General features: G+C 36.4%; 2 protein-coding genes across 2 annotated transcripts; one reads left to right on the plus strand and one right to left on the minus strand.

Moving 5' to 3' along the window:
* Positions 1 to 22,321: 22,321 nt before the first annotated feature.
* LOC144997028 (Pentatricopeptide repeat (PPR) superfamily protein) lies at positions 22,322 to 24,471 on the plus strand. The gene has a single exon (XM_078956844.1). It carries the CDS (start codon positions 22,410 to 22,412, stop codon positions 24,372 to 24,374), a length of 1,965 nt encoding a protein of 654 aa, XP_078812970.1. The 5' UTR covers positions 22,322 to 22,409; the 3' UTR covers positions 24,375 to 24,471.
* Positions 24,463 to 26,567, minus strand: LOC144997029 (ribulose-phosphate 3-epimerase, chloroplastic-like). Its single transcript, XM_078956846.1, has 8 exons — positions 26,117 to 26,567; positions 25,771 to 26,026; positions 25,572 to 25,685; positions 25,417 to 25,495; positions 25,226 to 25,335; positions 25,066 to 25,122; positions 24,864 to 24,933; positions 24,463 to 24,771 (listed from the first exon to the last, which is right to left on the minus strand). The coding sequence occupies exons 1-8, from the start codon at positions 26,215 to 26,217 to the stop codon at positions 24,737 to 24,739; spliced, it is 822 nt and encodes a 273-aa protein (XP_078812972.1). The 5' UTR covers positions 26,218 to 26,567; the 3' UTR covers positions 24,463 to 24,736.
* Positions 26,568 to 26,967: the final 400 nt, after the last annotated feature.

Raw genomic sequence — 26,967 nt, forward strand, 5'->3', positions numbered from 1 at the left:
ACTAATCATTGAGGAAACTGATGAATCAGTATTAAAAAAAAACCTAGTACTGGTAAAAACACAGAATTGAAAAACCTGGCCTTTTATTCGAGTTTTAGCATCAAAAAACACTATAAATCACACATTAATCATAGATTATAAATGGTTCAACTAAATCATATTCAGATTGCAAGTATTTTCAATATAATTTGATTTTAAGTGTTATTTTGTTTCATTAACTAGGGTGATCAAATGAAAATTAAGTAAATATGTATTTAATGACTTTCTATTATATGTATTCTAATTTGATAAGTCAGATATTGCTTTGTTTTTTTTAGTTTATATGTTATTTGGTTAGAAATTACTTTCTTTAAATCTTTTTGTGGAAGTAAAATATATTATTCTGATATTAATTGATATATTATGAATTAATGTGAAATATTTTGAAATTATATGTCATATATGACATTAGACATTATGATTTTGTTGGAAACAACTTGCTTTGAACATTTTTGTTAATAATGTGTGATGTCTGATTTTAGACATTCTTCTTTTGTTGGAAATAACTTGTTTTGAACCTTTTATGAAGTATCGTCTTCAGTTAACAACGAAGTAATGTGATATATTCTGAAATTATGTGTCATATTCTAATTTAAAATATGTAATATTCTAAGTATTATGAATAGTAAAATTTAAGTTCTATTGTTTTTGTGTTGATCAATTATACGATAAAGTACACATACATTGAAATAAGGTTTAATACATGAATATTCTAGGAAAATTTGGTTTAAGACAATTTCAGATTCCTTCTTATTTGGATTTTCAAGATTATGATTATGATTCTGAAAATGGGTCAAGTTCCGGATTATCAATCATTCCTAAATCAATGAGATTGAAGCTTGTTATTCCAGCAAAGGTCTCATTATACACAATCAGATTTGGATTTCACGTCTAAACTTATTCTAGGTAATGTATACTACTATAATCTCTTCACAATATTATCTTTGTATGTGATTTTTAGTTAATGTGTTATAATCGTCGATTTTATCTCTCCGTGTGACTTTGAGTTAATATAGTCATCTATGCAAAATTCTATAAATATTTGTGTTTTAATTATAGTATAGTTTTTAGTCAACATCATTGTGTATCTTCGAAGATGTATTCTAACTGGGATATTTCCTTGTATAGTTATCTCTCAAAGGCATGATGTGTAACATCCATAAAATCATTAAATTTTTTAAAACATTTCAAAACCATTAAACATTACAAAATTTGTTTTTAAAATAATATAATATCAGAGTATCCCGGAAACAAAGTCATAAATGTGAGGAGTTGTACGATCACGCCTTTGCCTTCCCACGATCATCTGAGGTACCTGAAACAAAACTGAAACTGTAAGCCCAAAGCTTAGTGAGTTCCCCTAAAATACTCATACATACAACAATATACATATAATCATAAACATCATATTATGGATCCAGTTAACCATCGGGTTGGAATACCCTAGGCCCTCAACCAACATGTTGGAATGCCAACATATTATGGGTCTAATCATCATCGGGATGGAATACCCCAGGCCCACAACCAACATGTTAGAATGCCCACATACTACTAGTCCAATCATTCTCAGGATGGAATACTCACAACCTACAACCATCGGGTTGGAATGCCCATGTCTATTGGTTTTCGCATAAAGCAGATAAGCCTCAACCACCAATCAAACATGTGCACATATAACAGATAATCACATAACAGTCTATAGACAGATAAACCGATCTAATATCGATCTAACAGATCACAATAACATATATCATCCTATCTACCAGGATACCAATCTAACATATCATACTAGCATAACATATCAGGATAACAATTTAAAGGGTCGGCCTTGGTGCGTTCGACCCTTGAGTATAGTGAGGAAAACTCACCCTGCAAACGTCGAACTAAAGTAATAAGCTCAAACTCTCGAATCACAACCATGGGCTCCAACACCTATATTCACCATGACACCATTCCATAAATTTCCAATTTACCAAAATACCCCCAGAAGTCAAACTGGTCAACCCTTGGTCAAAGTCAAAGCCAAAGTCAACAGTCAAGGTCAACAATTCATGTTGAACCTACTCGTTGAGTGCAGCTCACTGACTCGTCGAGTCCTTCCAGAACTCGAGAAGTCGTGAAATCCCCAGTTGACTCGTTGAGTTTCCAGACAACTTGTCGAGTCCTTGCGTGTCCAAAATTCGAGAAAACCCTAACTGACTCGTTGAGTCGTCTTGCTGACTCACCGAGTTCATGCAGAAACCCTCAAGGATAATCTTCATAGGACTCGCCAAGTTGGTCATGCAACTCGTCGAGTCCCTTCAATCATTTCTCCATTCAGATGCTTTTAAGCCACCCCAAAGCTCCATATTGTAGATCAAGCTTCCCAAGGTATGTTTATCACGTAAAGTTGCAAACTTTACGTGCATACAAGGCTCTAAAGGCTTAGAATATTAAATCCAAACTTATAATGGAGCTTAACTCAAAAGGGAAGGCTCATACTTGCTAAAGCTGGAGACTTTATAGCTATAGAGACCAAGATAAGTTCAGATCTGAAATTGCAACTTCAAATCCTAGCTCATACCCGGAAATGGTTAACATACATGCTAGAAAAGCCCTAATCTTAAACATGAAGAGATATAGAAGGAGGAAAGTCAAGGTAACGACTTGTTACCTTCAAAATGATGCCAATAAGCAGAAGATTCAGATCCACCAGCTCCTCTATGCTCCAATCCTCTTATACTTCAAGTCCTCTTCTTCCAAATCACCTTCCAAGCTTGAAAATCACACAAAATGGAGGGCACACGTGAGTTAGGGTTTTAGAGCTCAAGGGGATGGTGAGGGGAGGCCAAGGAAGGCTAATGACCCTTTAAATAGGATGCAAAACCCTGTAAATTAGGGTTTCATCCTCCAGCTCCAACTCATCGATTCGTGTCCTCCGGCTCGTCGAGTTGGTCACTTCAGCTACGCGGCCAAATCAGTTCCTACTCGACGAGTCAGGGCATCCAACTCATTGAGCCTACCCTTCAAAATGAAAATATAAGACTGTAAAGTTTATACCTGAGAGTTGGGGTGTTATACAATGTAATGAAATATAGTATTATAGAACATATCGTTTAAACCTACAACTTTGTGTATGATTTATGAAGAATATATGAATATATAGTATTATAGAACCTTACGTTAAAACAAACACATCTTTATGTATAATATATGAAACCATGAAAATATTTTCATCTAGATGTTAACTCTACAGATAACTCAAAGGTGTTATGATTATAGATTTTAGAGTTATTATGAATACTCAAAATTATCAAAACTATTATGATATAATAGCTCATTATTCATCATTTCATTAAATATTAAGGTTTCAAAATTGTTGCTTATATGATTCCATTAATAGCAATATTGAAAAGTGGATTTGAATCTTTCGTTTGTGGTAGTGTCGTAATTTATCAAATAAGGAAAGATTCTCATCATCCAAGTTTCAGTTGGATAGAAATTTGGAATCATGCAACTTGTATGATGAATGAGAATTTTCATCTTTGGGAAATTAAGACTAATTCATTGATCACATGTATTTGTGAGTCAAGTGAAGGACTACAGGATCGGGTACACTTGGGTGTGCGTTGCTCAGGTACACCACAGAGAACGACAAGACAACTCGACATGATTTACTAAAGTTTTGTAAATATGATTATACTTACAAGTTTAAGTATAATTCTGAAACATTGGAAAATTTTCAATGTAAGGCAGAACGAATAAGAAGAATCAAATTAGGCAGAGAGATAAAATTTTCTCCAATATGAAAAGATGGGAGAGTACTTTTGTTGGATTAGATGTCTAAGCCCATAACTATTATTGGTATGTACTTGACCTGAGAGTAGCATGGTCCATTTGGGTTGCATATCATCAGGACAATTGTTAGGATGGACTTTTGAGATAAGGTTATTTATGGTTTATTAATATATTATAAGTTATAATATATTAATATGAAATTGTATGTTTTTAATTAGTATCGATCAAGAATTAATTTGGAATTAATTTAGTGATCAAAAGAGACTAATTAAATCTATGGGGACTAATTATGATAATTATTTATATTTATATGTGTTGGTCTTATGACCCAAGTTGGACCAAGTTTATGTATGGATACATAAAGAGTTGGGCCACATGAACCATGGATCATAAAACTCATGGGTATGGATTATGGGTTATACCCATGATCCTTGGAATCCTACATATAAATAGGTTACTCTATAGCCAAAATCACCACTTCTTTTCTTAGAGAAATATGGAGGTGTTTTGGTGCATGGAATTCTCTCTCAAGAGCCACCTTTGTCCTAGGTGTGTTGTGATTCCATTTGAGGCATTTCATACTATTGGTGCTAAGCTCTTAAGGCCAAATACATCAAGACTTCAAGCCACATAAAAGGTATGTTTCCCTAACTAGTATATTATATGGTTTATGTCAAATGCATGCTAGTTATAGGTTTAATGCATTGGAAACCATTTGCATGTATAATTAGTGAAAACATAGATCCAAGGTATTTAGGGTTGTATGTGCACCATAGGATGTTGTATTATACCAAAACCCAACAGTGGTATCAGAGCTATGGGTTGTTTTCTACTATATTTGATGCAAATGTATTTTTTTTCAAGTTGATGGAAAAAAAAGAAAAAAAAAACATGAAGTTTGTCAAATTCTATGATAATTACTTGATTATATGAAAAACTAATTATTTGTAAAATTTGAGTCACTTTACTACAACAGTTGAATTAGGTCAATTTATTAAAAGATAGAATGATATGATTATTTTATTTGTTTTAAAAGTTTGATCTAAGTGGTTTTAAGGAGTTACAAATTTTTTCATAAAATTTTGGAACTCAAAAGTTTTTTTAAAGTTATGATCTTAAGAGTTTTAAAACTTCCATAAGTTATGGATGTGAAATGTCTCATTTATTAACTCTTTAGGTTATGAAGTCCAAGAGTCTTCAAAGGATAATTGTCAAAGTTTCAAGATTTGTATTAGTTTATATGATTATCTAATTTCTTGAAAATTGTTGATGTGAATTATCTTTACTTATGAGTTTAATCTAGATCATAGAAAAATTATTTGGTTATTGTGTTAATTGGAATATTTGATCTTAATGGTTTTTATGAACTCCATAACTTGTCCTCAAGTTATGGAAAGTGAAGAGTTTTCTTTTTAAAGTGTCATTAAGTTGATGGGTTTTATACAAACAATCCTATGTGTGCATGCAACCCTAATTTGGATCTATGTTTTCACTATTAGATACACAACATTATGATCACATGGATAAAACCCTAATGTAGCATGCTATTTTCGAAATTCATATATAAGGTTAGATCACATACCTCTTGTTGTTATATTGCAATAACAACTTAAATCTTCAAACCCTTAGTCTTGAAAGCAAGCACCACAAGTGTAATGCCTCTAATGGCTCACAAACTGTTGGATTAGTGTCTAAGTCCATAACTGTTTTGGTATGTACTTGACCCGATTATGAGCATGGTCCTTTTGGGTTGCCTTCACCATAGCAATATGTAGGATGATTTAAGGAGAGAAAGGTTTAAATATGATTTATTAATATATTATGAGAATAATATATTAAAGGAGAAATCATATTGTTTAATTAATATTGGTCAAGAATTAATTAAGAATTAATTTTATGGTTAAAAGAGATTAATTAAACTTAGGGGACTGAAGTTGTAATTATAAGATAATTATAATTGGGCTATGGATCACCTAATAATATATAGGTTGAACGAATTCTATGGGAAGCCCATTAGAAATCGTCTAAGGGATATGTTTAAGGAGTCCATGGGCTGCTTAGGGCCTAAGTAGTCAGATTAGGGTTTCCTAGTTGTAAACCCTAATAGCCTACATGTATAAAAGGGACCCTTAAGCCCCAAAAACGTAAACAACACTTCCATTAGGGTTTCCAACCGTTTTTGGTGCCTCTTTTTCTTCTCCTCTTCATCCAGGTTGCATATGGTGTTTGTGACTCCATTAGAGGTACTACACTTGTGGTACTTGCTTTCAAGAGCTAAGGAAATTCAAGGAACTAGTTGTTATTGCTATATAACAACAAAAGGTATGTATTCTAGCTTTATATATGAATTTCGAAAATTATAGTAGCATGCCAGGTTTCTTTTTGTGTTCATAAAGTTGTATAACTAATAGTGAAAACATAGATCCAATACTAGGGTTGCATGCATACATAGGATTGTTTGTATAAGACCCATCAGTGGTATCAGAGCCATTGGTTTTTGTTTTCAATTAGCTTTTATTCAAATTTGTGAACTTGACATATTAGGGTTTATGGCTAATAAACCCTAAAGGCTAGGTAATTTTCGCAATTAGGGTTGCAAAACCCTAGATGGCGATTTTTGCTAGGGTTTCCCAAATCCTTTCCTTAGCCTCCAAGATTTTGAAATCTAGGGTTATCCAACCCTTGGATTTCGAAATTACCTCCTTCCCCAAGGTTAGATCCTAAATTTTATGGATTTGGATAATCCCATATCTTGTAATTATCTTTTAATTGTTAAATATGGTAATTAAAGATCTTGAATTATCCCATCCTTTATTTTCGAGATTTAGAGAGGGATTCAAGGGATTAGGATATCTTAGATGTATAATTGGTAATTATCCTCATGATCTAGATAATCCCTTGTGATTTAATAATTTAAATTAATTGTTTAATTTATGGTAATTATTAAATCAAGAGTTTTAATATTTAAAATTTTAATTTAAATGTCTTAAATTCGAAAATTTTAAGTGAGATTAAAACCTAATTGTTTTGAAGAGTTTCAAAACTTACCCTCAAGTTTTGGAATTTAAATTGTTGATTAAAAGTTAATTTTGAAAGTCTAAATTCCAAAACCCTGATTTTGAAAAGTTCAAATTAAACCCTTATGGTTTTATTAAATTAATTAAGTATATAATTAAAAGAGATTTAATAAATCCATAATGATTTTGGTTAATTAAAAGTATAATTTAAACCACCTAGTATTTTAAAAGTGTAAAATACACCCTTATACCATATATAACATTAAAAGTTTAATATTATATATGTATAACTAAAAATTCAGTCTTACCGTTAGTAGGCCTCATTCACGAAGCTAGTCTATAAGGGGTGTTTAAGGAAATTGCCTATAAAATGGCGATTGAATGGGTATCCACTCTTACCCACCGCACTCTTGACTAGTGGAGGGTCGTTAGCCGAACGGGTAGGATAGGACAGAAACCTTCCATTATAAGTATAATGAAGTACAAAGTAACTAAATGCTTTTTCAAATTCCCAAATCATAGTTACTTTAGGAAAAATGTGAAATTGTATGCTAACCCATGGAATTACACTTCGTACCCTTGTCAAACGTTAGTGGAGCGTGTGTGGTTAACCGACACACTAATTTGGGGATGACATTGGTGGCAAAGGGTGGCTCGATGCTTATCATAGATCAATGGAGCGTGTGTGGCTAACCGGCACATTGATTAGGTGATAGTAGCATTGAGTGCACCATGTGATTCGTATGGTTATTTACACCTTGTTTGTGATCCTCGGCATCCCAGTCACGAATAGTAGGGCATAATCGAGATTAAACATGCCATTGAAGAGTTCAATGAGTCTCAAAAGATCTAGGAGTTTCAATTCATTTAAAACTTAAACTTCTTTTTCGTTTTTCATGGTGGAAATTGGTAAATCGTCATTTACCTACCTTCAAATATTCTGCAACTAGATTACGGCATCCCTCTTCTAGGTTGTAGAGTATTGTGTTGGATCCTAGCTTGATGTTTCATTTGGGTGTTGCATCAAGAATTCTAATCAACTTAACTTGAATTTTCTCCTGTTTTGTAGATGTCTGAATCTTACAATGGTCTTCCCAAATCCTTTGGAACAAGCTTTCCAAATGAAGATGACGTTCCGAGATACAATCAAGGAAATGAGAGTCATGCTTCACTTCCTCCACCTCCTCCAATTATTCTCCCTGACCCACAAGTTCAAAGGCTTGAAACGTTCAAGCTCACTCAATCCCTTTTGGCAAGTAAACACGAAGATGGGAAACCTGTGTGTGCGCACGTCTTAGAGATGAAGTCATACATTGATAGGTTAAACATGTTGGGTGTCGAGATTTCAAGTGAGTTGGCTGTTGACTGGGTTCTTCAGTCACTTCCTGAATCATATAGTGAGTTCGTTAGAGAGTACTATATGATGGACCACGACGTGACCCTAATTGATCTCACCTATTTGCTTATAGCTGCTGAATCAGCAATGATTTGGCGTGCTGGTCAAGCAAATTTGTCTAGTGAATCAAACTCCCAAACTTCAATGGACACTGGCAACATTGGAAGTCCAGAAAGAACTAAGTCTATGATTGTCCGATGTGTTGTGCCAAAGGAGTCTATTTGCTTTTATTGCCAAGAGAAGGGGCATTGGAGACGAAGCTGCCCTAATTACCTGAGAGATCTAAGAGATGGGAGAGTCAAGACGTATGGCTCTGCTTCAGGTAAAATCCATTAACTAACTCTTTTAAGTTCCTATTCTAGATTCTTAATACATGATGTGATAATATTACATTTTGATGTTTTGTAGGATCGAAGAAAAGAGAGGAAGCTTGAGAAAAGAAGTGAGCTAAATCTGATCATGAAGAAATGGATTTCGATCGCATTACTTGAAGAATGGATTCTTGAGCTACAACTTGGAGTTAGAATAGATTGTTAACATAGTTTTTCAGTTGAATTGCATTGTAAGGACAAGTTTTTTCCACAATAAAATAAATTTTGATTTTGTCTTATTTATTTATCCTTACAATGAAATATATGAAAAATTGATGTTCATGTACTTCTATTATTAGCAAAATGGATTTGATTCTTAATTATGGAAATGTCAAAAGTGTACCAAATAGGGAGACTTTCTCATCGCCCAAGTTTCAATTGGACAGAAACTTGGAATCATGAAATGTGTATTGTATGATGAATGGAAAACTTTCACATTTGGGAAACTTAGACTAATTCTTTGGCAAAGTGTCAGTTGAAGGACTAGGAGATCAAGTACACTAGGTTGTGCGTTGATCAAGTCCACCACAAGAGTGACAAAGATATTCGTCATGATTTACTAAAGTTTAGTAAATGTGATTATACTTATAAGATTAAGTGTAATTCTGAGATTGATTGAAAGAGTTTCAATGAATAGTAGAACGAATAAAGAAGAATCGAGTAGGCAGAAAGATAAAAGTTTCTCTTTTCTAGGAAGAAGGGAGAGTACCTTTTATTGTGTTTTATGATAAGTCTTAAAGATTAAGAACCATGTCTCAATAGATCCTCTAAGTGAGTCTTAGTGCAATTGCATGTCTAAGAAGAGGAATCAAGTATTGTAGAAATGGTTAAATCAAGAAGTCAATCACACTTCGTTCCAATATCAAGTCTTAAAGTCAAGATTGTGACATTGAGTGAAAAGTTTTAAGTAGGTTTATAACACTCATCAAATATGGAACTTGGAAAAGTTTTCTTATTCTTGTACATTTGAGATTGGTAAGTTGTGATGTCTTGGATAAGACAAAGACCAACTAGGACCAACTTGTGAAGTGTTCTTGTCTTGATAATAACTGCACTGACTCTTGAATATTTGATTGTCAAGAAATGTTTCTTGACAAAGAGAATCATATATGTCAAGAGGTCAGTGGGAGTTTTAATGTTTTGAAAAAGTTTCAAGAACAGATCAAATAAACCTTATCGATCATCACTAGCGCACGAGTTGAGGTTTACAACCTATCGTGTTGACATTATTTTGATTCTGTGCCAATCCAATCGAGTTAATTATGCATGTGAGTTCTATGAATTCTCATTTGAATGCATAAAAAGCAAGGACCTTGATCAATGAAAGTACATTGATAAGAAAGGGTGAGCTGCTTAACTACTTGGAAGACGTGGTGGGCAGCTGTGCTACCATAAGGCAAGAAATCAAGATTAAGAAAGGTCAGTCCATATGAGTTTGAATTTGTCATAAACTTTGGTTTTAACAAATTCACATGGATAGGAACAAATACACCATTTAAATCTAAGTGTCATAAGATTTCCTCCTTCATGAAAATGATTGTGAGGAAATGCTTTCACTGAGAAAGATTTTAAGAAGATAGTGATTGTAAAATTGCATTCTCGAATTCGATCACGGTTATGGTATCCCTTTCCATAATTTGAATTGTGAGGTTTGGCAATTAGTCTTAATTGTTAAGACACACATATGAACTATCTAAGGCAAAGGTGTATAAGTTCAAGAAGCCTTGATAAAAGATTATCAAAGCACTAAGTATTAGAAACATGGACTTAAGAAATTTAATAGTTATTGTCTTTCTGAAAGTTAAGATGTTTATGAATACATGTCGAAGCTAGTGGGAGCATAAGTGTTATGTTTTATAGTAATCATCATGATAGTGGGAGCATAAAAGTTATGATTGTATGATCATTATGGAAAGTATTGCAAGTTAGCAATATTAATTATAGAAAAACAAAGATTCAATTTGCAAAGTTGCATGGGTTGAAAAGTTGTTTTGCTATAATTAAGGGAGAGAATATTATACTCCGTTTCAAAATCTAAAGCTTAGATTAAGAAATTTTAATATTTTCAGTCAAAGGATACATTGTGTGTTCTTAAAACGATTATGATTACGGCATCCCTCTTCATAGTTCGAATTATGAGAACATGACACATAAAATATTATGGCAAAAGATTGGTAAAGTATCATATCTTTATGTAGGACATTATGCATCGTGTCCCATACACTTCGGGTATAGGATCGATTGCAAATGCTATAGTATTTTACCATTCTAAAATTTTCCAAATGTCTAGCGCATTTAGAGGGAAAAAGGGACTAGAATTGGTTTTGACTAAAATAATTAAACAACTATCAAAGAACAATCCAAAGTTCGACGAGAATTGGTCGCTTGTGAGTAGTTGGAAGTATAGTATTGGAAAATATGGAAATGTTTCCATATTGGATGGACCATATCGACATCATTACAAATAGAAAAGATTCTATTAAGAATGGGTTATCATGAGGAAAATATGGAAGCGTGTTCATATTAGGAAGTAAATATTGAAAATCTTTGTCTAGATTAGAAACTTTTATGCAAAAGGATGTTCAAAGGAATGTACTTTGAGTGAGAGACATCATATCTAAGGAATTGTCTTGTAACAATCTCCGATAGAAGACTTTGTAATATCATTGGCAATAGTGCAGTGACATTATGAAGGGATCGTTGCATAAAGTGTTAAGATCTAGCATATTCTATAAGTAACGAGAATTTGATATTCTTACACTTATGAAAATGTATTTGGAGTTGTGAAATGAGAATGATTGGAAATGTGTTCAATTGATCTATTTCACAAAGCATGGACCATAGGAAACACGGTGTGCATGCTTAGAGCATGGGACAATTGTTGTTGTAATTCAAGCAATGAGTTGCTTATCCGAAACATTAAATGATAAATAATGAGTAATCAATATGGTGGATAAATAGAAGGGTTTTATTTACTCTCACAAGTTTGGGGCCATATAGGATTAAGTATTGTTGTTATGTTTCAATTTTCATGTTTTGACTTCCAGAATAACTAGGTTATTCAAACATCCACAGTTGGTCATACATTGGGAGTAGGTATAAATAAAGATTGTCATGAATCTGTCTGTAGATTGTCTGAAGTGTTTAGACATGGTACAAGTTTGCTGCAGAGTTCGTGAGTGCTTTGATAAGATTAAAGTATTGGATTAAACCCACGCTCACTTGGATCACTTCACGGTTTTATCACGAGTGATTAGTGAGACGATAATATTGTATATTCTTGAAACCGAGACATGTGAGTTGTTATTTGTTGGTCAGTTACACATTGATAATAAGTAAACGCACCAGTAACTTGGTGTTATAAAACTTATTGTTGTGTGTGATTCGATCAGTAAATGCAAGCGAGCATTTGAGTCGAAGTTTATCCATTCCTTTTACCCAAAGTGGGATAAAAGCGATATATGTGGGCCTCTCGATGATTTAGTGATGCACCTAAGCGCTTGGCCAAGCCGGGACTAAGTTGATGTGTTCAATTGTAGTCTGTTATCAGTCGTCATGAATCGGAAGTTGGGAAATAGTATAGAGAGAATGATTGAAATTCATGTCTTTTGTCTATACGATATCTTGAGAATGGAGGAATATATAATCCCTTATCTAGAGGACACGCTATCTGATAAGATCAGAGTTGATAGCGGCTTTTGAAAGCTACGATTGCTGATCAGGTTCTGAAGTCATACGGAAAATAGTTATTAGACTTATCCAAGTGGGAGACTGTTGGATTAGTGTCTAAGTCCATAATTGTTTTGGTATGTACTTGACCCGATTATGAGCATGGTCCTTTTGGGTTGCCTTCATCATAGCAATATGTAGGATGATTTAAGGAGAGAAAGGTTTAAATATGATTTATTAATATATTATGAGAATAATATATTAAAGGAGTAATCATATTGTTTAATTAATATTGGTCAAGAATTAATTAAGAATTAATTTTATGGTTAAAAGAGATTAATTAAACTTAGGGGACTGAAGTTGTAATTATAAGATAATTATAATTGGGCTATGGATCACCTAATAATATATAGGTTGAACGAATTCTATGGGAAGCCCATTAGAAATCGTCTAAGGGATATGTTTAAGGAGTCCATGGGCTGCTTAGGGCCTAAGCAGTCAGATTAGGGTTTCCTAGTTGTAAACCCTAATAGCCTACATGTATAAAAGGGACCCTTAAGCCCCAAAAACGTAAACAACACTTCCATTAGGGTTTCCAACCATTTTTGGTGCCTCTTTTTCTTCTCTTCTTCATCCAAGTTGCATATGGTGTTTGTGACTCCATTAGAGGTACTACACTTGTGGTACTTGCTTTCAAGAGCTAAGGAAATTCAAGGAACTAGTTGTTATTGCTATATAACAACAAAAGGTATGTATTCTAGCTTTATATATGAATTTCGAAAATTATAGTAGCATGCCAGGTTTCTTTTTGTGTTCATAAAGTTGTATAACTAATAGTGAAAACATAGATCCAATACTAGGGTTGCATGCACACATAGGATTGTTTGTATAAGACCCATCACAAACACCACAAGCAATTGGAGAGGCTATAGAGAGAGAAGGGAGGAGGTAGAAATCATCCTTAGATGCTCTAGGGATCAAGTGGACGAAATCCTAAGGCCTTAGGGGTCTTTATATAGGGTTGGGATTAGGGTTTAAGTCCTTATCCTTATCCAGTTACTTGCCCACTAAGCAACCACAAGATAAGCCTTGAAAACCCTTATCTCTTGGACCTTAGACGATTTTAAGGATATCCTTATCCTTGAATTCGTCCATCCTTTAACAAGGATAACCATTGCCCTATTTTGCAACTATCAAATAATTACAATTCAACCCCTCTAGTTTAATTAATGACACTTGATCACAAAATTAATTCCTAATTAATTATTGACCAATATTAATTAAACACATATGATTTCTCCTTTAATATATTATTCTTATAACATATTAATAAATCATAATTACCTCTTTCTCTATTTATTTCTCCAATCAAGTTGCTTTGGTGAAGGCAACCCAAAAGGACCATGCACAACCGGGTCAAGTACTTGCCTAATATAGTTGCAGGCTTAAACACTATTCCAACAGTCTCCCACTTGGATAAGTCTAGTAACTATATGCACAAGTACAATCCGATTTGCAATCATAGCTCTCAAAGACACTGTTAAACTCTAATCTAATCAATCTTGTCCTTTAGATAAGGGATCGTACAGTCCTCTGTATAGATATCATGCTGACATTTATATGGAACCAATTGTCTAGCATTTTGGTTTCTCGATCTTAGATTTATTTGAGATAGAACTTAATCGAACACATCAATTCAGTTCTGACCGGGCCCAACACATAAGTCAAATCATCGAGCGGCCGAGATATCGCTTTTTCCTTCTTAGGATAAAAGTAACAGATAAATTTCGACTTATATGCATTTAATTATTCATTAACCAATTATACACAACAATGTGTTTTATAGCATCAAGTTACTGATGCGGTTTCGCATTATCAATGTACAACCAGTTAACAAATAACAAACCATATATCTAGGTTTTAAGACCATATGATATTATCGTCTTGCGATCACCCTTTTTCACATTCCATAAGGTGATTCCAGCAAGCGTGGGTTTGTTCCAATGCTCAAAACAAGTTCATAAGCACTCATGAACGTTGCAACAATCTTTTGCTATGTCTAATACCATTTAGACAATCTACACACCAATTCATGACAATCTTCATTTATATCTACTTCCGACATATGAACGATTGTGAACAATTTGAATAATTCGATTATTCTTAATAAACGCAATTATTCTGGAAGTCAAAACATGTAAAGTGAAACAATAGTTAAACAATTAACATAAGACAGTAACATTACTCATAAATAAAACTCCTTTATTTAATCATCAAATGTTAATTACATTTATCTATTACACGTTTCTACTACTATCTAATCTATGCTAATATCATCCTTCAACCCAATACTCCTAGCATGTTGCAAGTGCTTAACCCTACTCAGTCCCTTCGTAAGCGGATCTACTGGGTTATCTTCTGATGATATCCTCTTCACTACGAGTTGTCCTTCTTCTACACGATGTCTGATGAAGTGATATTTTCTGTCGATATGTCGAGATCTACCATGATCCCTCGGTTCCTTGGTCAAGGCAACCGCTCCTTCATTATCACAGAAAATCTCTATGGGCTCCTTTATGGCATGTACAACTCCAAGGTCACCGATGAAGTTCTTCAACCATATTGCCTCCTTCGACGCTTCGCTCGCTGCAATGTACTCTGATTCGCACGTTGAATTAGCTACGGTTTCCTGCTTGGAACTCTTCCAAGTTGGTGCTCCTCCATTTAGGGTAAAGACCCAGCCCGACTGCGAATGGTAGTTGTCCTTGTCGGTTTGAAAACTGGCGTCACTATACCCTCTCACCTTCAAGTCATCACTCCCTCCGAGGACTAAAAACCATTCCTTCGTCCTCCGAAGGTACTTAAGGATATTCTTCACCGCAATCCAATCGGCTCTGCCAGGGTTCCCTTGATATCTACTAACCATGCTCAAAGCAAAGGCTACATCAGGGCGAGTACAAGTCATAGCGTACATGATTGAGCCAACTGCGGAAGCGTATGGAACTAAGCTCGAAACTCGTAGTGAGCGATGTATTTTCATCGGCTACCCGCAGAAATCCTTTGGATATCTCTTCTATAAACCGAAGGACAATGTTGTCTTTGTTGCGAGGAGAGGAGTTTTCCGAGAGCGAGAACTCATAGGCCAAGGAGACAGTGGGAGGAAAATCGATCTTGAAGAGATTCAAGAGTCGGTAGATGAAGGAACCTCAACCGCTGGCACTCAACCCGAGGAGGAAACACCGGTTGAACCAATTGACGTATCATTACCTCTTAGACATTCCGAAAGAGTTAGGTTTCAACCCCAGTTGTATGGTTTTCATATTACTATCGAAGGGGACACGTATATTAGTGATAGTACACTAATAAACCTTGATGAACCTAATAGCTATAAGGAAGCCATGGCAGGCCCGGAGTCTGCGAAATGGAAAGAGGCAATGGATAGCAAGATCCAATCCATGTATGATAACCGAGTTTGGAATTTGGTTGATAATGTGCCTGGACGTAAGACCGTTGGGTGCAAATGGATCTTCAAGAGGAAGACCGACGTGGATGGAAAGGTACACACGTATAAAGCGCGATTGGTTGCGAAGGGCTTTACTCAAACTCCCGGAGTTAACTATGAAGAGACCTTCACACCGGTTGTGAAGATAAAGTCTATTAGAGTGATGCTAGCTATTGCTGCATTTCATGATTATGAGATTTGGCAAATGGATGTCAAGACCGCTTTCCTTAATGGAAAGTTGGCTGAGGATGTTTACATGGCTCAGCCAGAGGGGTTTGTGGATCCGAAGCATCCGAATAGAGTGTGTACGCTTGAGAAGTCCATTTATGGACTTAAACAAGCGTCTCACAGATGGAATCTTTGTTTTGATGAGAAAGTCAAAGAGTTTGGATTTGTACGAAGCGAAGATGAATCGTGTGTATATGTCAAAGCCAGTGGGAGTGTAGTAAGCTTCCTCATTCTATATGTCGATGACATATTACTCATAGGAAACGACGTCCCAACTTTGCAGGAGGTTAAGTCCTGGCTCGAGAAGTGCTTCGCTATGAAGGACCTCGGAGAGGCTTCCTATATTTTGGGAATAAGGATAGTAAGAGAAAGAAGTAAGAGACTAATAGGACTTAGTCAGAACACTTACTTAGAGAAGGTACTAAAACGTTTTAGGATGGAAAGCTCGAAGAAGGGAGAATTACCGATACAAATCAATATCAAGTTGAGTAAGACTCAAAGTCCGAGTACCGAAGCTGAGATAGCTGAAATGAGCCGAGTTCCATACGCTTCCGCAGTTGGCTCAATCATGTACGCTATGACTTGTACTCGCCCTGATGTAGCCTTTGCTTTGAGCATGGTTAGTAGATATCAAGGGAACCCTGATAGAGGCCATTGGATTGCGGTGAAGAATATCCTTAAGTACCTTCGGAGGACGAAGTAATGGTTCTTAGTCCTCGGAGGGAGTGATGACTTGAAGGTGCGAGGGTATAGTGACGCCATTTTTCAAACCGACAGAGACAACTACCGTTCGCAGTCGGGCTGGGTCTTTACCCTGAATGGAGGAGCAGTGACTTGGAAAAGTTCCAAGCAGGAAACCGTAGCTAATTCAACGTGCGAATCAGAGTATATTGCAGCAAGTGAAGCGTTGAAGGAGGAAATATGGCTGAAGAACTTCATTAGTGATCTTGGAGTTGTACCTGCCATAAAGGAGCCCATGGAGATTTTCTGTGATAATGAAGGAGCGGTTGCCTTGACCAAGGAACCAAGAGATCAGGGTAGATCACGACATATCGACAGAAAATATCACTTTATTAGACATCGTGTAGAAGAAGGACAACTCGTAGTGAAGAGGGTATCATCAGAAGATAACCCAACAGATCCGCTTACAAAGGGACTGAGTAGGGTTAAGCATTTGCAGCATGCTAGGAGTATTGGGCTGAAGGATGATATTATCATAGATTAGATAGTATTAGAAACGTGTAATAGATAAATGTAATTAAATAAAGGAGTTTTATTTATAAGTAATGTTACTGTCTTATGTTAATTGTTTAACTATTGTTTCACTTTGCATGTTTTGACTTCCAGAATAATTGAGTTTATTAAGAATAATCGAATTGTTCAAATTGTCCACAGTCGTTCATATGTCGGAAGTAGATATGAATGAAGATTGTCATGAATAGGTGTGTAGAGTGTCTAAATGGTTTTAGACATAGCAAAAGATTGCTGCAACGTTCATGAGTGCTTATGAACTAGTTTTGAGCATTGGAACAAACCCGCACTTGCTGGAATCACCTTATGGAATGTGATAAAAAGGGTGATCGCAAGATGATAATATCATATAGTCTTAAAACCTAGATATATGGTTTGTTATTGGTTAATTGATTGTACATTGATAATGCGAAAACGCATTGGTAACTCGATGTCATAAAACACATTGTTGTGTATAGTCGGTTAATGAATAAGTAAATGCATATAAGTCGAAGTTTATCTGTAACTTTTATCCTAAGAAGGAAAAAGTGATATCTCGTCCGCTCGATGATTTGATTTGACTTATGTGCCAGGCCCGATCAGAACTGAATTGATGTGTTCGATTAAGTTCTATGTCAAATAAATCGGAGATCGAGAAACCAAATGTTAGACAAATTATTCCATAGAATTGTCAGCATGATATCTAACAGAGGACTGTACAATCCCTTATCTGAAGGACAAGATTGATTAGATCAGAGTTTGACAGCGTCTTTGAGAGCTACGATTGCAAATCGGAATGTACCTGCGCATATAGTTACTAGACTTATCCAAGTGGGAGACTGTTGGAATAGTGTCTAAGGCTGCAACTATATTAGGCAAGTATTTGACCCGATTGTGCATGGTCCTTTTGGATTGCCTTCACCATAGCAACTTGGTAGGATGATTTATTATGAGAGAATAGATATTATTAATATATTATGAGAATAATATAATGAATAATAATATTGTTATTTGATTAATACAAGTCAAAGATTAATTAGTATTAATTGGGTGACTTAAAGAGATTAATTAAATAAGAGGGTATAAACTGTCAATTGTTTGATAGTTACACTTTGGGCTGTAAATCCTTATATGATAAAGGGTGGACGATTTCTAGGGCTAAGGATAGCCATAAAATCGTCTATGGCTTATCTATGGAAAGGATTGGGATTGCTTAGAGTCTAAGTTATCCAATTAGGGTTTAAGGGTGAAACCCTAGGAGCCTTACAAGTATAAATAGACCCCTTGGGATAGGAAATCAGCACCTCCTCTACAGCAAGGATACCCTGGCCGATTTCCTCCTCTCTCCTCTCTCTCAAATCATTCTCTTTGCTAGTTGGTGTTTGTAAGCCATTAGAGGAGTGACAATTGTGACTCTAAAGCTCCAAGAACAAGAAGATCAAACAAGTGTTTCAAGGTATGCTTTTAACTTTGGTTTTGTATTGTTCTTATACCTAATTAGTCATTAGGAGTCTTGGATTCAATGCATGTTTAATTAGAGAAACCTAGATCCAAGCATTAGGGTTTGTATGCGCACATAGGAATGTTCTTATGTACAAAACCCATCAAAAATGACCATTTTACCCTTGACCAAGTCAAAAATCAAAGTAAAAGTCAACTTCTAATTGACCCGACTTGCCGAGTTGGCTCACTAACTCGTCGAGTCCATATCTAGTCGATTGTCCTCACACTCGTCCTTACTTGTCGAGTTAGGCATTGACTCGACGAGTTCTCCTTCTAAACAGATATCCAATAGTCCTTCATTCGACTCGCCGAGTTGTATGAACAACTCGTCAAGTTCATCTTCATCCGATGAACACTCTGGTCCATGACTCGCCGAGTTGTATGAACAACTTGTCGAGTCTATTCTTGAGGCAAGAAGATTGCCTTGGACTCGCCGAGTTAGGGCATTGACTCGCCGAGTCCCTCCATTACTGAGTCTGGCTTCCAACTCACTGAGTCCACTTATAGCTCATTGATCCCACACAGCGTAACTCAAAAGGGGAAAATCGGGGACTCGCGACTCGACTCGCCGAGTCGCATGCATGCAATTACTATATATTCGATTCTGCTTGAATCCAATGCATTCCATTCATAGATCTGGGTTCTTAGGGTAGGTTTTACACGTAAAGTTTCCAACTTTACGTGTATTCATGCATCAAAAGGGAAATAAGAGGCTTAACAAGGACTAGAAGAGTAGATCTAGGACTTATATACAAGTTAGGCCTATAAAGGCAACATATCCAAACTCCTAAAGCTCAATCATGTATAGATCTAAGTCCCTTAACACTATAAGCTCATTACTCAAAGATCAAGACTAGAAGAGGCCTTAAAATGACTATATTAAGCTCTTAAGGAGATAATAATGAAGGAACAGAGAGGGTTTTGAGTCTAATACCTCTAGAAGCTCTGAAATGGCACAAGGATTCTGGATCTTCTTCCTCTCCTCTTGATCTACCTTTTTCTTTTCTGAAAAACTTCAAGGAATTGCACCAAAAACACTCTAATCACTAAAAGAAGGGTTAGGGCTTCGTGAGGGAGTGTTCTGGACGCAATGGGGCCGTTACGAGGCACAAAGAGATGTTTAAATAGGGTGCAAACCTTTGAAATTAGGGTTTCATCCAGACTGACGAACTCGCCAAGTCCAGGATATGGACTCGCCGAGTCGCCAACTTAAACGTGCTCAATATCTCGTCTCTACTCGGCGAGTCGGGCCTACAACTCACCGAGTTCCAGCTAAAAAAATGCAAAAATACTTAGATTAAAATACATACCAGGAACCAGGTGCCACATGGGTTCTAATACACAACCATAATCTACACTTGGGGTAAATGGACCATTTTACCCCTAACCTAGCTTGGTTCAAAACCAAGGCCCAAACTCACACCGTGAAGGCCCAAAAGCCCAATAGTCAACCAAGACCCAACATAAGGCCTAATTTTCTAAATTGGGCCCAAACCTCTACATGGACTTATTTTAAGTCCAACCAATTATTCTAGTCCCAACACTTGGCATTCTGATGGCCCAATAGCTAATAATCCTTAAGGCCCAATTATGGTCCAATTTTCCAAATTGGACCCAAGCCTCTCTAATGGGTATTATCCTGAAGCCCAATAATTTCCCTTAGTCCATAAATATGTTCCTAATTGGCCCATAAAGGCCCAAACAGCTTAGTCCAATAAATAGCCCAACAAGCATCCAAACCCAATTAGGGTTTTTCACATAAAATGACGATTAGGGTTAAGTATTCCTACTTAACCCATTAAAGACTTAATCCATTAAGTCCAAACATACAATGAAATTGGGCTTGAGTCATAACTCCACTCTAATGGTCCAAAATACAGGTCCCAATAAGTCCAAACCAATAATCCCAAAATTAGGGTGTCCAACCCAATCATATCAATTAGGGCTTCATTAGGCCCACCGTTCCATTAGGCCCACTAGGGTTTCATTAATTGGGCACCACCCACTACCATCTCGGGTAGTAGTGGTCAACGGCGGCTCACAGCGGTGGCCACCACCTCACGGTGGTGGTTACAAATTTCTTTTATTATTTTTCTATCGGTTACAATATTACAAAGCAAAACCCGAATAACACACACTATTACAAACACACACACACAGCCACCCTAGTGGTGGCCGACGGTGGCACATGGTGGCAGTTACCACCTCAAATTGGTGGTGGTGGCTTTTCTCATGATTTCCGACCAAGCAATTCCGCCCACGACACATATACTTCACTCCAGAAATAAACACAATGCACCAAAGCACGCACACAACCACCACCACCCGACGACTGGTGGTGGCATAATAGCAAAGGCGGTGGTAATCACCATGGTTGGCAACCGTGGTGGTCTTCCATGGTTTCCGGCCAAACCAACACCGTACACGATATGCACAGCAACAGGAGAGACAACATGTGCATCTTGGCTCGAAAAGAAAACCCAACACCCACGTGTGGTGGGCCGTGACGACATCAACAACACGGGAAAGTAGGCAGCAGCGGTCTTAACGGCGATATGCGACAATTACGATGATAAGCAGCAACTCGCGACGATGGGGCATTAACAGATGACGAAAGGTGGCCAGAGAAGCACCTACGCTCGTCGTGATGCGTCTGTGGATGGCGACAGAAGGAAAGAGAAGAATAAGACACAGAGGAAGGAAAAACGCAACAACAGTAGCGGTATCAGCCTTCAGGCCCATCGTCGGAGTCGCGAGGAGTCGCCGGTGGTTAGTTTGGAACCTCAACAATGGTGGTGGCGGCACCGGAGATCGTAGAAACGGAGGTAGCAGCATCAAACTCGATGAAACAGCCGTATGGCGGCAATGCCAGCAACGAGACTCGACCCAGCACCTTCGATTGGTCCTCCCCTATACAACATCGGTCTTGGTGGTTCCTCCCGGCAACACCCGACGTCCGGTGATGGCACAGATAGCGGCGACTGGAGATACAACTAGCGGCTACCTCTCTAGGGTTAGGGTTAGACGGGTAGTGAGGTTATATACACGGTTCCTTAAGCTTTATCCCATAATAACAAAAATGGTCCCTCTTTGTATTATTCTTTTTCAAAACAAATCCCTAATTTACCATTTAAACCGCCTTGTGAAAATCCTTCCAAATTAAGTCCGGAATTTTACCAATCACACCCTTGTTTCCATAATTCCTCTCAAATTCGATCCCTAATTTACCAAACAGCCCCTTAGGAGAGGGGGGGGGGGGGGTTATAAACGGAGCGGATCGGTAATGATCCATACAAGACCATTTTAATAAAAATGTTAGCGGGTAAACGAATCAAAAACGATACTTCAAACTCTTATAATTTTAAAGGGTTTGGATTGGATTATGATCAAACCCCGTTCTATTATCAAACCTAGTTGCAGATATACCGGGCCTAAGGCTAGGCAGATTTATGAGAGAAGCATGGGTGGGTGACGGCTAATGATTAAAGAAGGTTATGAAAAACTCCGAGAACAATCGATCCTTTTCTTGGTTTACAACTTCATTAATTATTTTCAAATTAAGAGGGTATTTTAGTAAAATGCACTCTTTTCTAAGTATATGATTAAAAGTGTTGTGATTTCATAGTAGGAGCAAGAGCAACTTTGGGCTGAGACTTGGATCAAAGAATTAACGGCAGATGAATCTGATTCATGGAAGAAATCACCTTGCCTGCGCGACGATGAAGATTTCCGCCATTAAAGCCAATTTCTCATGCTCCAGAAATCCTTCTCTCTTCTCTTCAGCTGCCTCATTTTCATCCTTTCAGTCGAACCTCGCAGATAAAATCATAAACTCCAAATCCGCAAGTGAAGCGCTTCAGTTGTATTATTCAGCTTCCAAGAACATCGATACCACTAAGAATTTAAAACTGCATTCAGCGACTATTCATTTCTTGACCAATGCAAGGTTATACTTGAAGGCCAGGTGTTTGATGAAAGACCTCATCGAAACTCTACACAGATCTTGCCCTCCTAATAGAGTATGTTCTTTGCTCTACCATGCCCTTGATCAACCCGAACTCAGCAAACCCAAAACCAAAGTGTTTGGAGTGTTAATCATAGCTTTAACCGAACTGGGATTTGTGAACGAGGCGTATTGGGTGCTCAAGAAAACAGATGAGTTGCCTGCTGTTCAAGTTTGCAACAGGATTTTAGATGGGTTTCTGAAAACGGGGAGGTATAATTCAATGTGGGAGGCTTACAAAAACATTACTTCTCATGACATGCCACCAAATGTTGTCACGTATGGGATTTTAATCGATGCATGTTGTCACCAAGGAGATATCAAAAAAGCCCGGAAGCTGTTTGATGAAATGCTTGAAAGAGGTATGAACCCGACTGTTGTCATTTACACAACTCTCATACGTGGACTATGTTGTGAAGGAAGAATATCAGAAGCCGAAAGCATGTTTGCAGAAATGAAGAAAGCTGGAGTGGCTCCAGATTTATACACTTACAATGCTCTAATAGATGGCCATTGTAAGATGGCAAATGTTAGTAAAGCTCTTGACTTTTACAAAGAGATCTTGATCACTGGTTTGATCCCAAATTTTGTCACATTTGGTATCCTAATCGACATGTTTCGCAAAGTGGGTAGCATGTTATCTGCCCAAAGTTGTTTCAGTCAAATGATTAAGTTTGGTGAGATACCTAATTCACACATTTATAATTGTTTAATTGATGGATATTGTAAAGAAGGAAATCTTTCTGCAGCCCTTAATTTGTTATCCGAAATGGAAACCTTGGGTATAACAAATGATGTTTACACTTACTGTATACTTATAAATGGCCATTGCAATATGGGTAGATTACAAGAAGCAAATCTTTTGTTAAAAGAAATGACTAAAAAGGGAGTCATTGCTAATTCAGCAGTTTACAATGCATTAATCAATGGGCACTCAAAGAAAGGAAACATGAAGAAAGCTCTTGAGTTGTGTGGTGAAATGATGAGTAATGGTGTTGAGATTAATATCATTACTTACTCTACATTAATAAACGGTTATTGTAAGGTAAAGAACATGGAATGTGCAATGGGTTTATACACAGAAATGATGATCAAAGGTCTTGTGCCTGATGTTGTGATTTACACTGCTTTGATTGATGGCCATTTTAAAGATTGCAATACAAAATCGGCTTTAAAGATCTACAAGGAGATGATGGAGTCAGGATTAACTCCTAATGTTTTCACTCTTACTTGTTTGATTGATGGATTATGCAAAGATGGTTTAACTAATGATGCAATCAAGATTTTCTTGGAAAATGATAATTGTCACGTGAATAATGTTCTTTACACATCATTGATTATAGGACTTTGCAATGATGGGAAAGTTTTCAAAGCTGGTAAGTTTTTTAGAGACATGAGAAGGATTGATTTGAAGGCAGATGTGGATGTTTATGCAGTGATTACAGAGTGGCATTTTAAGATGAAACATATGTATGGAGTGATGATGTTACATGGAGACATGGTTAAGATTGGTGTGATCCCAAATGATGTGATTTATGGTGTGTTTGCTAGGGGTTATAGAGAAAATGGGGATTATAAATCAGCATTCAAGTGTTCTGATGATCTTCTGGAATTGGGTGTTCAATGTGAGAGATTGTAGTTGTAGTTGTGAAATTTATAAGAGATATAATTTTATGCTTTCGGGTTTTCTTTGCATTCAATAACAATCAAATTTTCAAAAAAAAAAAAATCATAAAATTGCCACTTGTTCTTCATTCCCTATTATGTTTCAGTTACATCAAGATTTCATAACAATTTCCAGACCTCTCGACTGTTAGCTAAACAAGGTGTAGAAGTGAAGGGCAAAAATGGAACATTTTATACACATTTGCATGCCATTTTTCAATATCCATCTTCTTTATACGAGTAATCTCACAACATCATGAAGCAATGTGGTATTTGGTATAGAATCCTCTTTCCCTGTTGTCTTCAAATACTTGAGATAATGGATAAGAAACATGTTCAGGGTCTTGTGCTGGTTTTAATACCTTTTATTGCTGTAAAAATGGATAAAAATAAACATGTTTAAGGATTTTTACTCAAGTTTTTGGTTACAGATAAAAAGTAGAAAAAACTAAAGAGTCCTTACCTTGAGCATAATCTTTAGCTCCAAAAACAGCAGAACCAGCAACCAACGCATTAGCTCCAGCCTCAATGACCTGTCATCAAACATGGAAAGTTTTAAAATTGTTCAAACTGATTGTTGGTGTTGTAAACAGAAGGGTAAAATGGTCATTTACTCACACCCATACAGAACTTTATAAAAGAAACATGGACATAGATTGAAATACCTTGTATGCATTGTTGGGACCCACTCCACCATCTACCTCAATCCATGGGTTCATACCCTGCAAAGTGGATATAAATTACATTTTGTCATTATTACAAACTATTTCCCGATTAGGATTTTCATGTTTTAAAATTTTAAAAAAAGCGAGAATGCAAGAATACCTTCTCCACACACATTCTTCTCAAATCTGATATCTTCTTCACTTGGCTTTCAATAAAGCTTTGGCCACCAAATCCAGGATTTACAGACATAATCAACACCAAATCCACCACTATTTGAACAAAAAAAACAATGTGAGTCAATAATTCCATTAAAAGATATACTTAAATGTACAAAATTGTGTATAATTTACCATCTAGGACATATTCTATGGTTGTTAATGGTGTTGCAGGGTTCAACACTACTCCAGCTTTTGCTCCAAGACTTTTAATCTGAATGAAAAAAGGAACATTAAAAAACGACAAATAAAAAAGATTTTAGATTTCAAGAAAACGTATGAAATCTCACTTGATTAATAGTTCGATGTAAATGGATGGTGGAAGATTGTTCACAGTGGACACTGACTATGTCTGCCCCAGCTTTTATAAAGTCGGGGACTCGTTGTTCAGGTTCCACAATCATCTGCCATTTTTATAGTTTTCATTACATTGGTTTGAATGATATATGAGAATGAGAATTATTATTTGCAAAAAGAAGAGTTCATTACCAAATGAACATCTAATGGGAGGTCTGTAACAAGGCGCAATGCATCAACAACAAGAGGTCCGATTGTTATGTTTGGAACAAATCGGCCATCCATTACATCAACATGGATCCAATCACAACCCGCCACCTCAACGGCTTTGACCTGCTCTCCTAACTTTGAGAAGTTTGCAGACAGAATCGATGGAGAAACAATTATATCACTCTTTGAGAATCTATCAACTCGAGAACTAGCCTTCACGACTGTTCTAATGGTTCTCCTTTGAATTTAATCATGAATTTGAAAATTATGAGTACTACATTTGGAATGTTGTCGAGATCCTTACGAATTTAGAGAAGTAAAACTATACCTTGTGCAAGGGAGCGTGTTACACTGGGAGATAGACGGCTTTATAAAACCATTAATCTGCGATTGGCTTAGAGTCGATGAACCCAAAGTAGCAGTTGCCATTTGTTTTCGGATTTTATATTCTCAAAGTTATTAAAATGAGTATTTTTAACAAACACTTGGTGGGTATAGCCTAAAAGGGCGCGATCTTTGGTATCTTCACGCGAAATCTTTTGGGTATGAGTGTAATTTGGGTGAAGATTAAGGAATTGAAGATGAAGATTGTTCTGGTGTCGGAAAATGATGGGTGGGTGAATTGAGATGTGATTGACACACGTAAGATTGGAGGAGCGGGTTTAGTAAACGGGTGGCTACAGAAAAGAGGAAATAGGGAGTTTTGGAGAGTGACAGGCCACAATCTTGAGTCTCTTCTTGACGCCCCTCTGTTGCCGTAAAAAGTCGGCCGACTGCATTTGAACACCTCTTTAGGATGGTGGGAGCCAGCTGACATGCCATTTGTATATGAGGGTTTATCGTACCCAAAAAAAAAAAAAAAAAAAAATTCTTATTGAATTTTGAAAAATACCAAAAGTTTAACAATTTTCGTAAAATAGCCAACGAAATGTAATTAGCCACATCTGCTGTTTCGTCACTCTCATCTACAAATAGTTGATGGAAAGGAACAAATCGTTGATAAAAATGAGCAAATAGCAAATGGAACGAGTACATTGCAGATGAGGACTAGCTATATGCCATTGGTTTGACTATATTTTGAAAAGTCGTTTTTTCTTTTTTTTTGATATTTTTTAAAAAATTATTAAGGTTTTTTACGAAATTTATAATCTTCTCATCTCCGATATATATATAAAATTA

The sequence above is a fragment of the Lactuca saligna genome, chromosome 5 (genome assembly GCF_052625555.1).
Source record: "Lactuca saligna cultivar CGN05327 chromosome 5, ASM5262555v1, whole genome shotgun sequence".
In the NCBI taxonomy this organism is placed as follows: domain Eukaryota; kingdom Viridiplantae; phylum Streptophyta; class Magnoliopsida; order Asterales; family Asteraceae; genus Lactuca; species Lactuca saligna.

Bases quoted from the DNA above. Each gene is read 5' to 3' on its own strand.
- LOC144997028 (XM_078956844.1), top strand. From the start codon at position 22,410: ATGAATCTGATTCATGGAAGAAATCACCTTGCCTGCGCGACGATGAAG.
- LOC144997029 (XM_078956846.1), bottom strand. From the start codon at position 26,217: ATGGCAACTGCTACTTTGGGTTCATCGACTCTAAGCCAATCGCAGATT. The intron at 25,686-25,770 runs GTAATGAACTCT...TAAAAATGGCAG, and splicing joins TCCCATTAGATGTTCATTTG to ATGATTGTGGAACCTGAACA. The intron at 25,496-25,571 runs GTGAGATTTCAT...TTTTTCATTCAG, and splicing joins TACATCGAACTATTAATCAA to ATTAAAAGTCTTGGAGCAAA.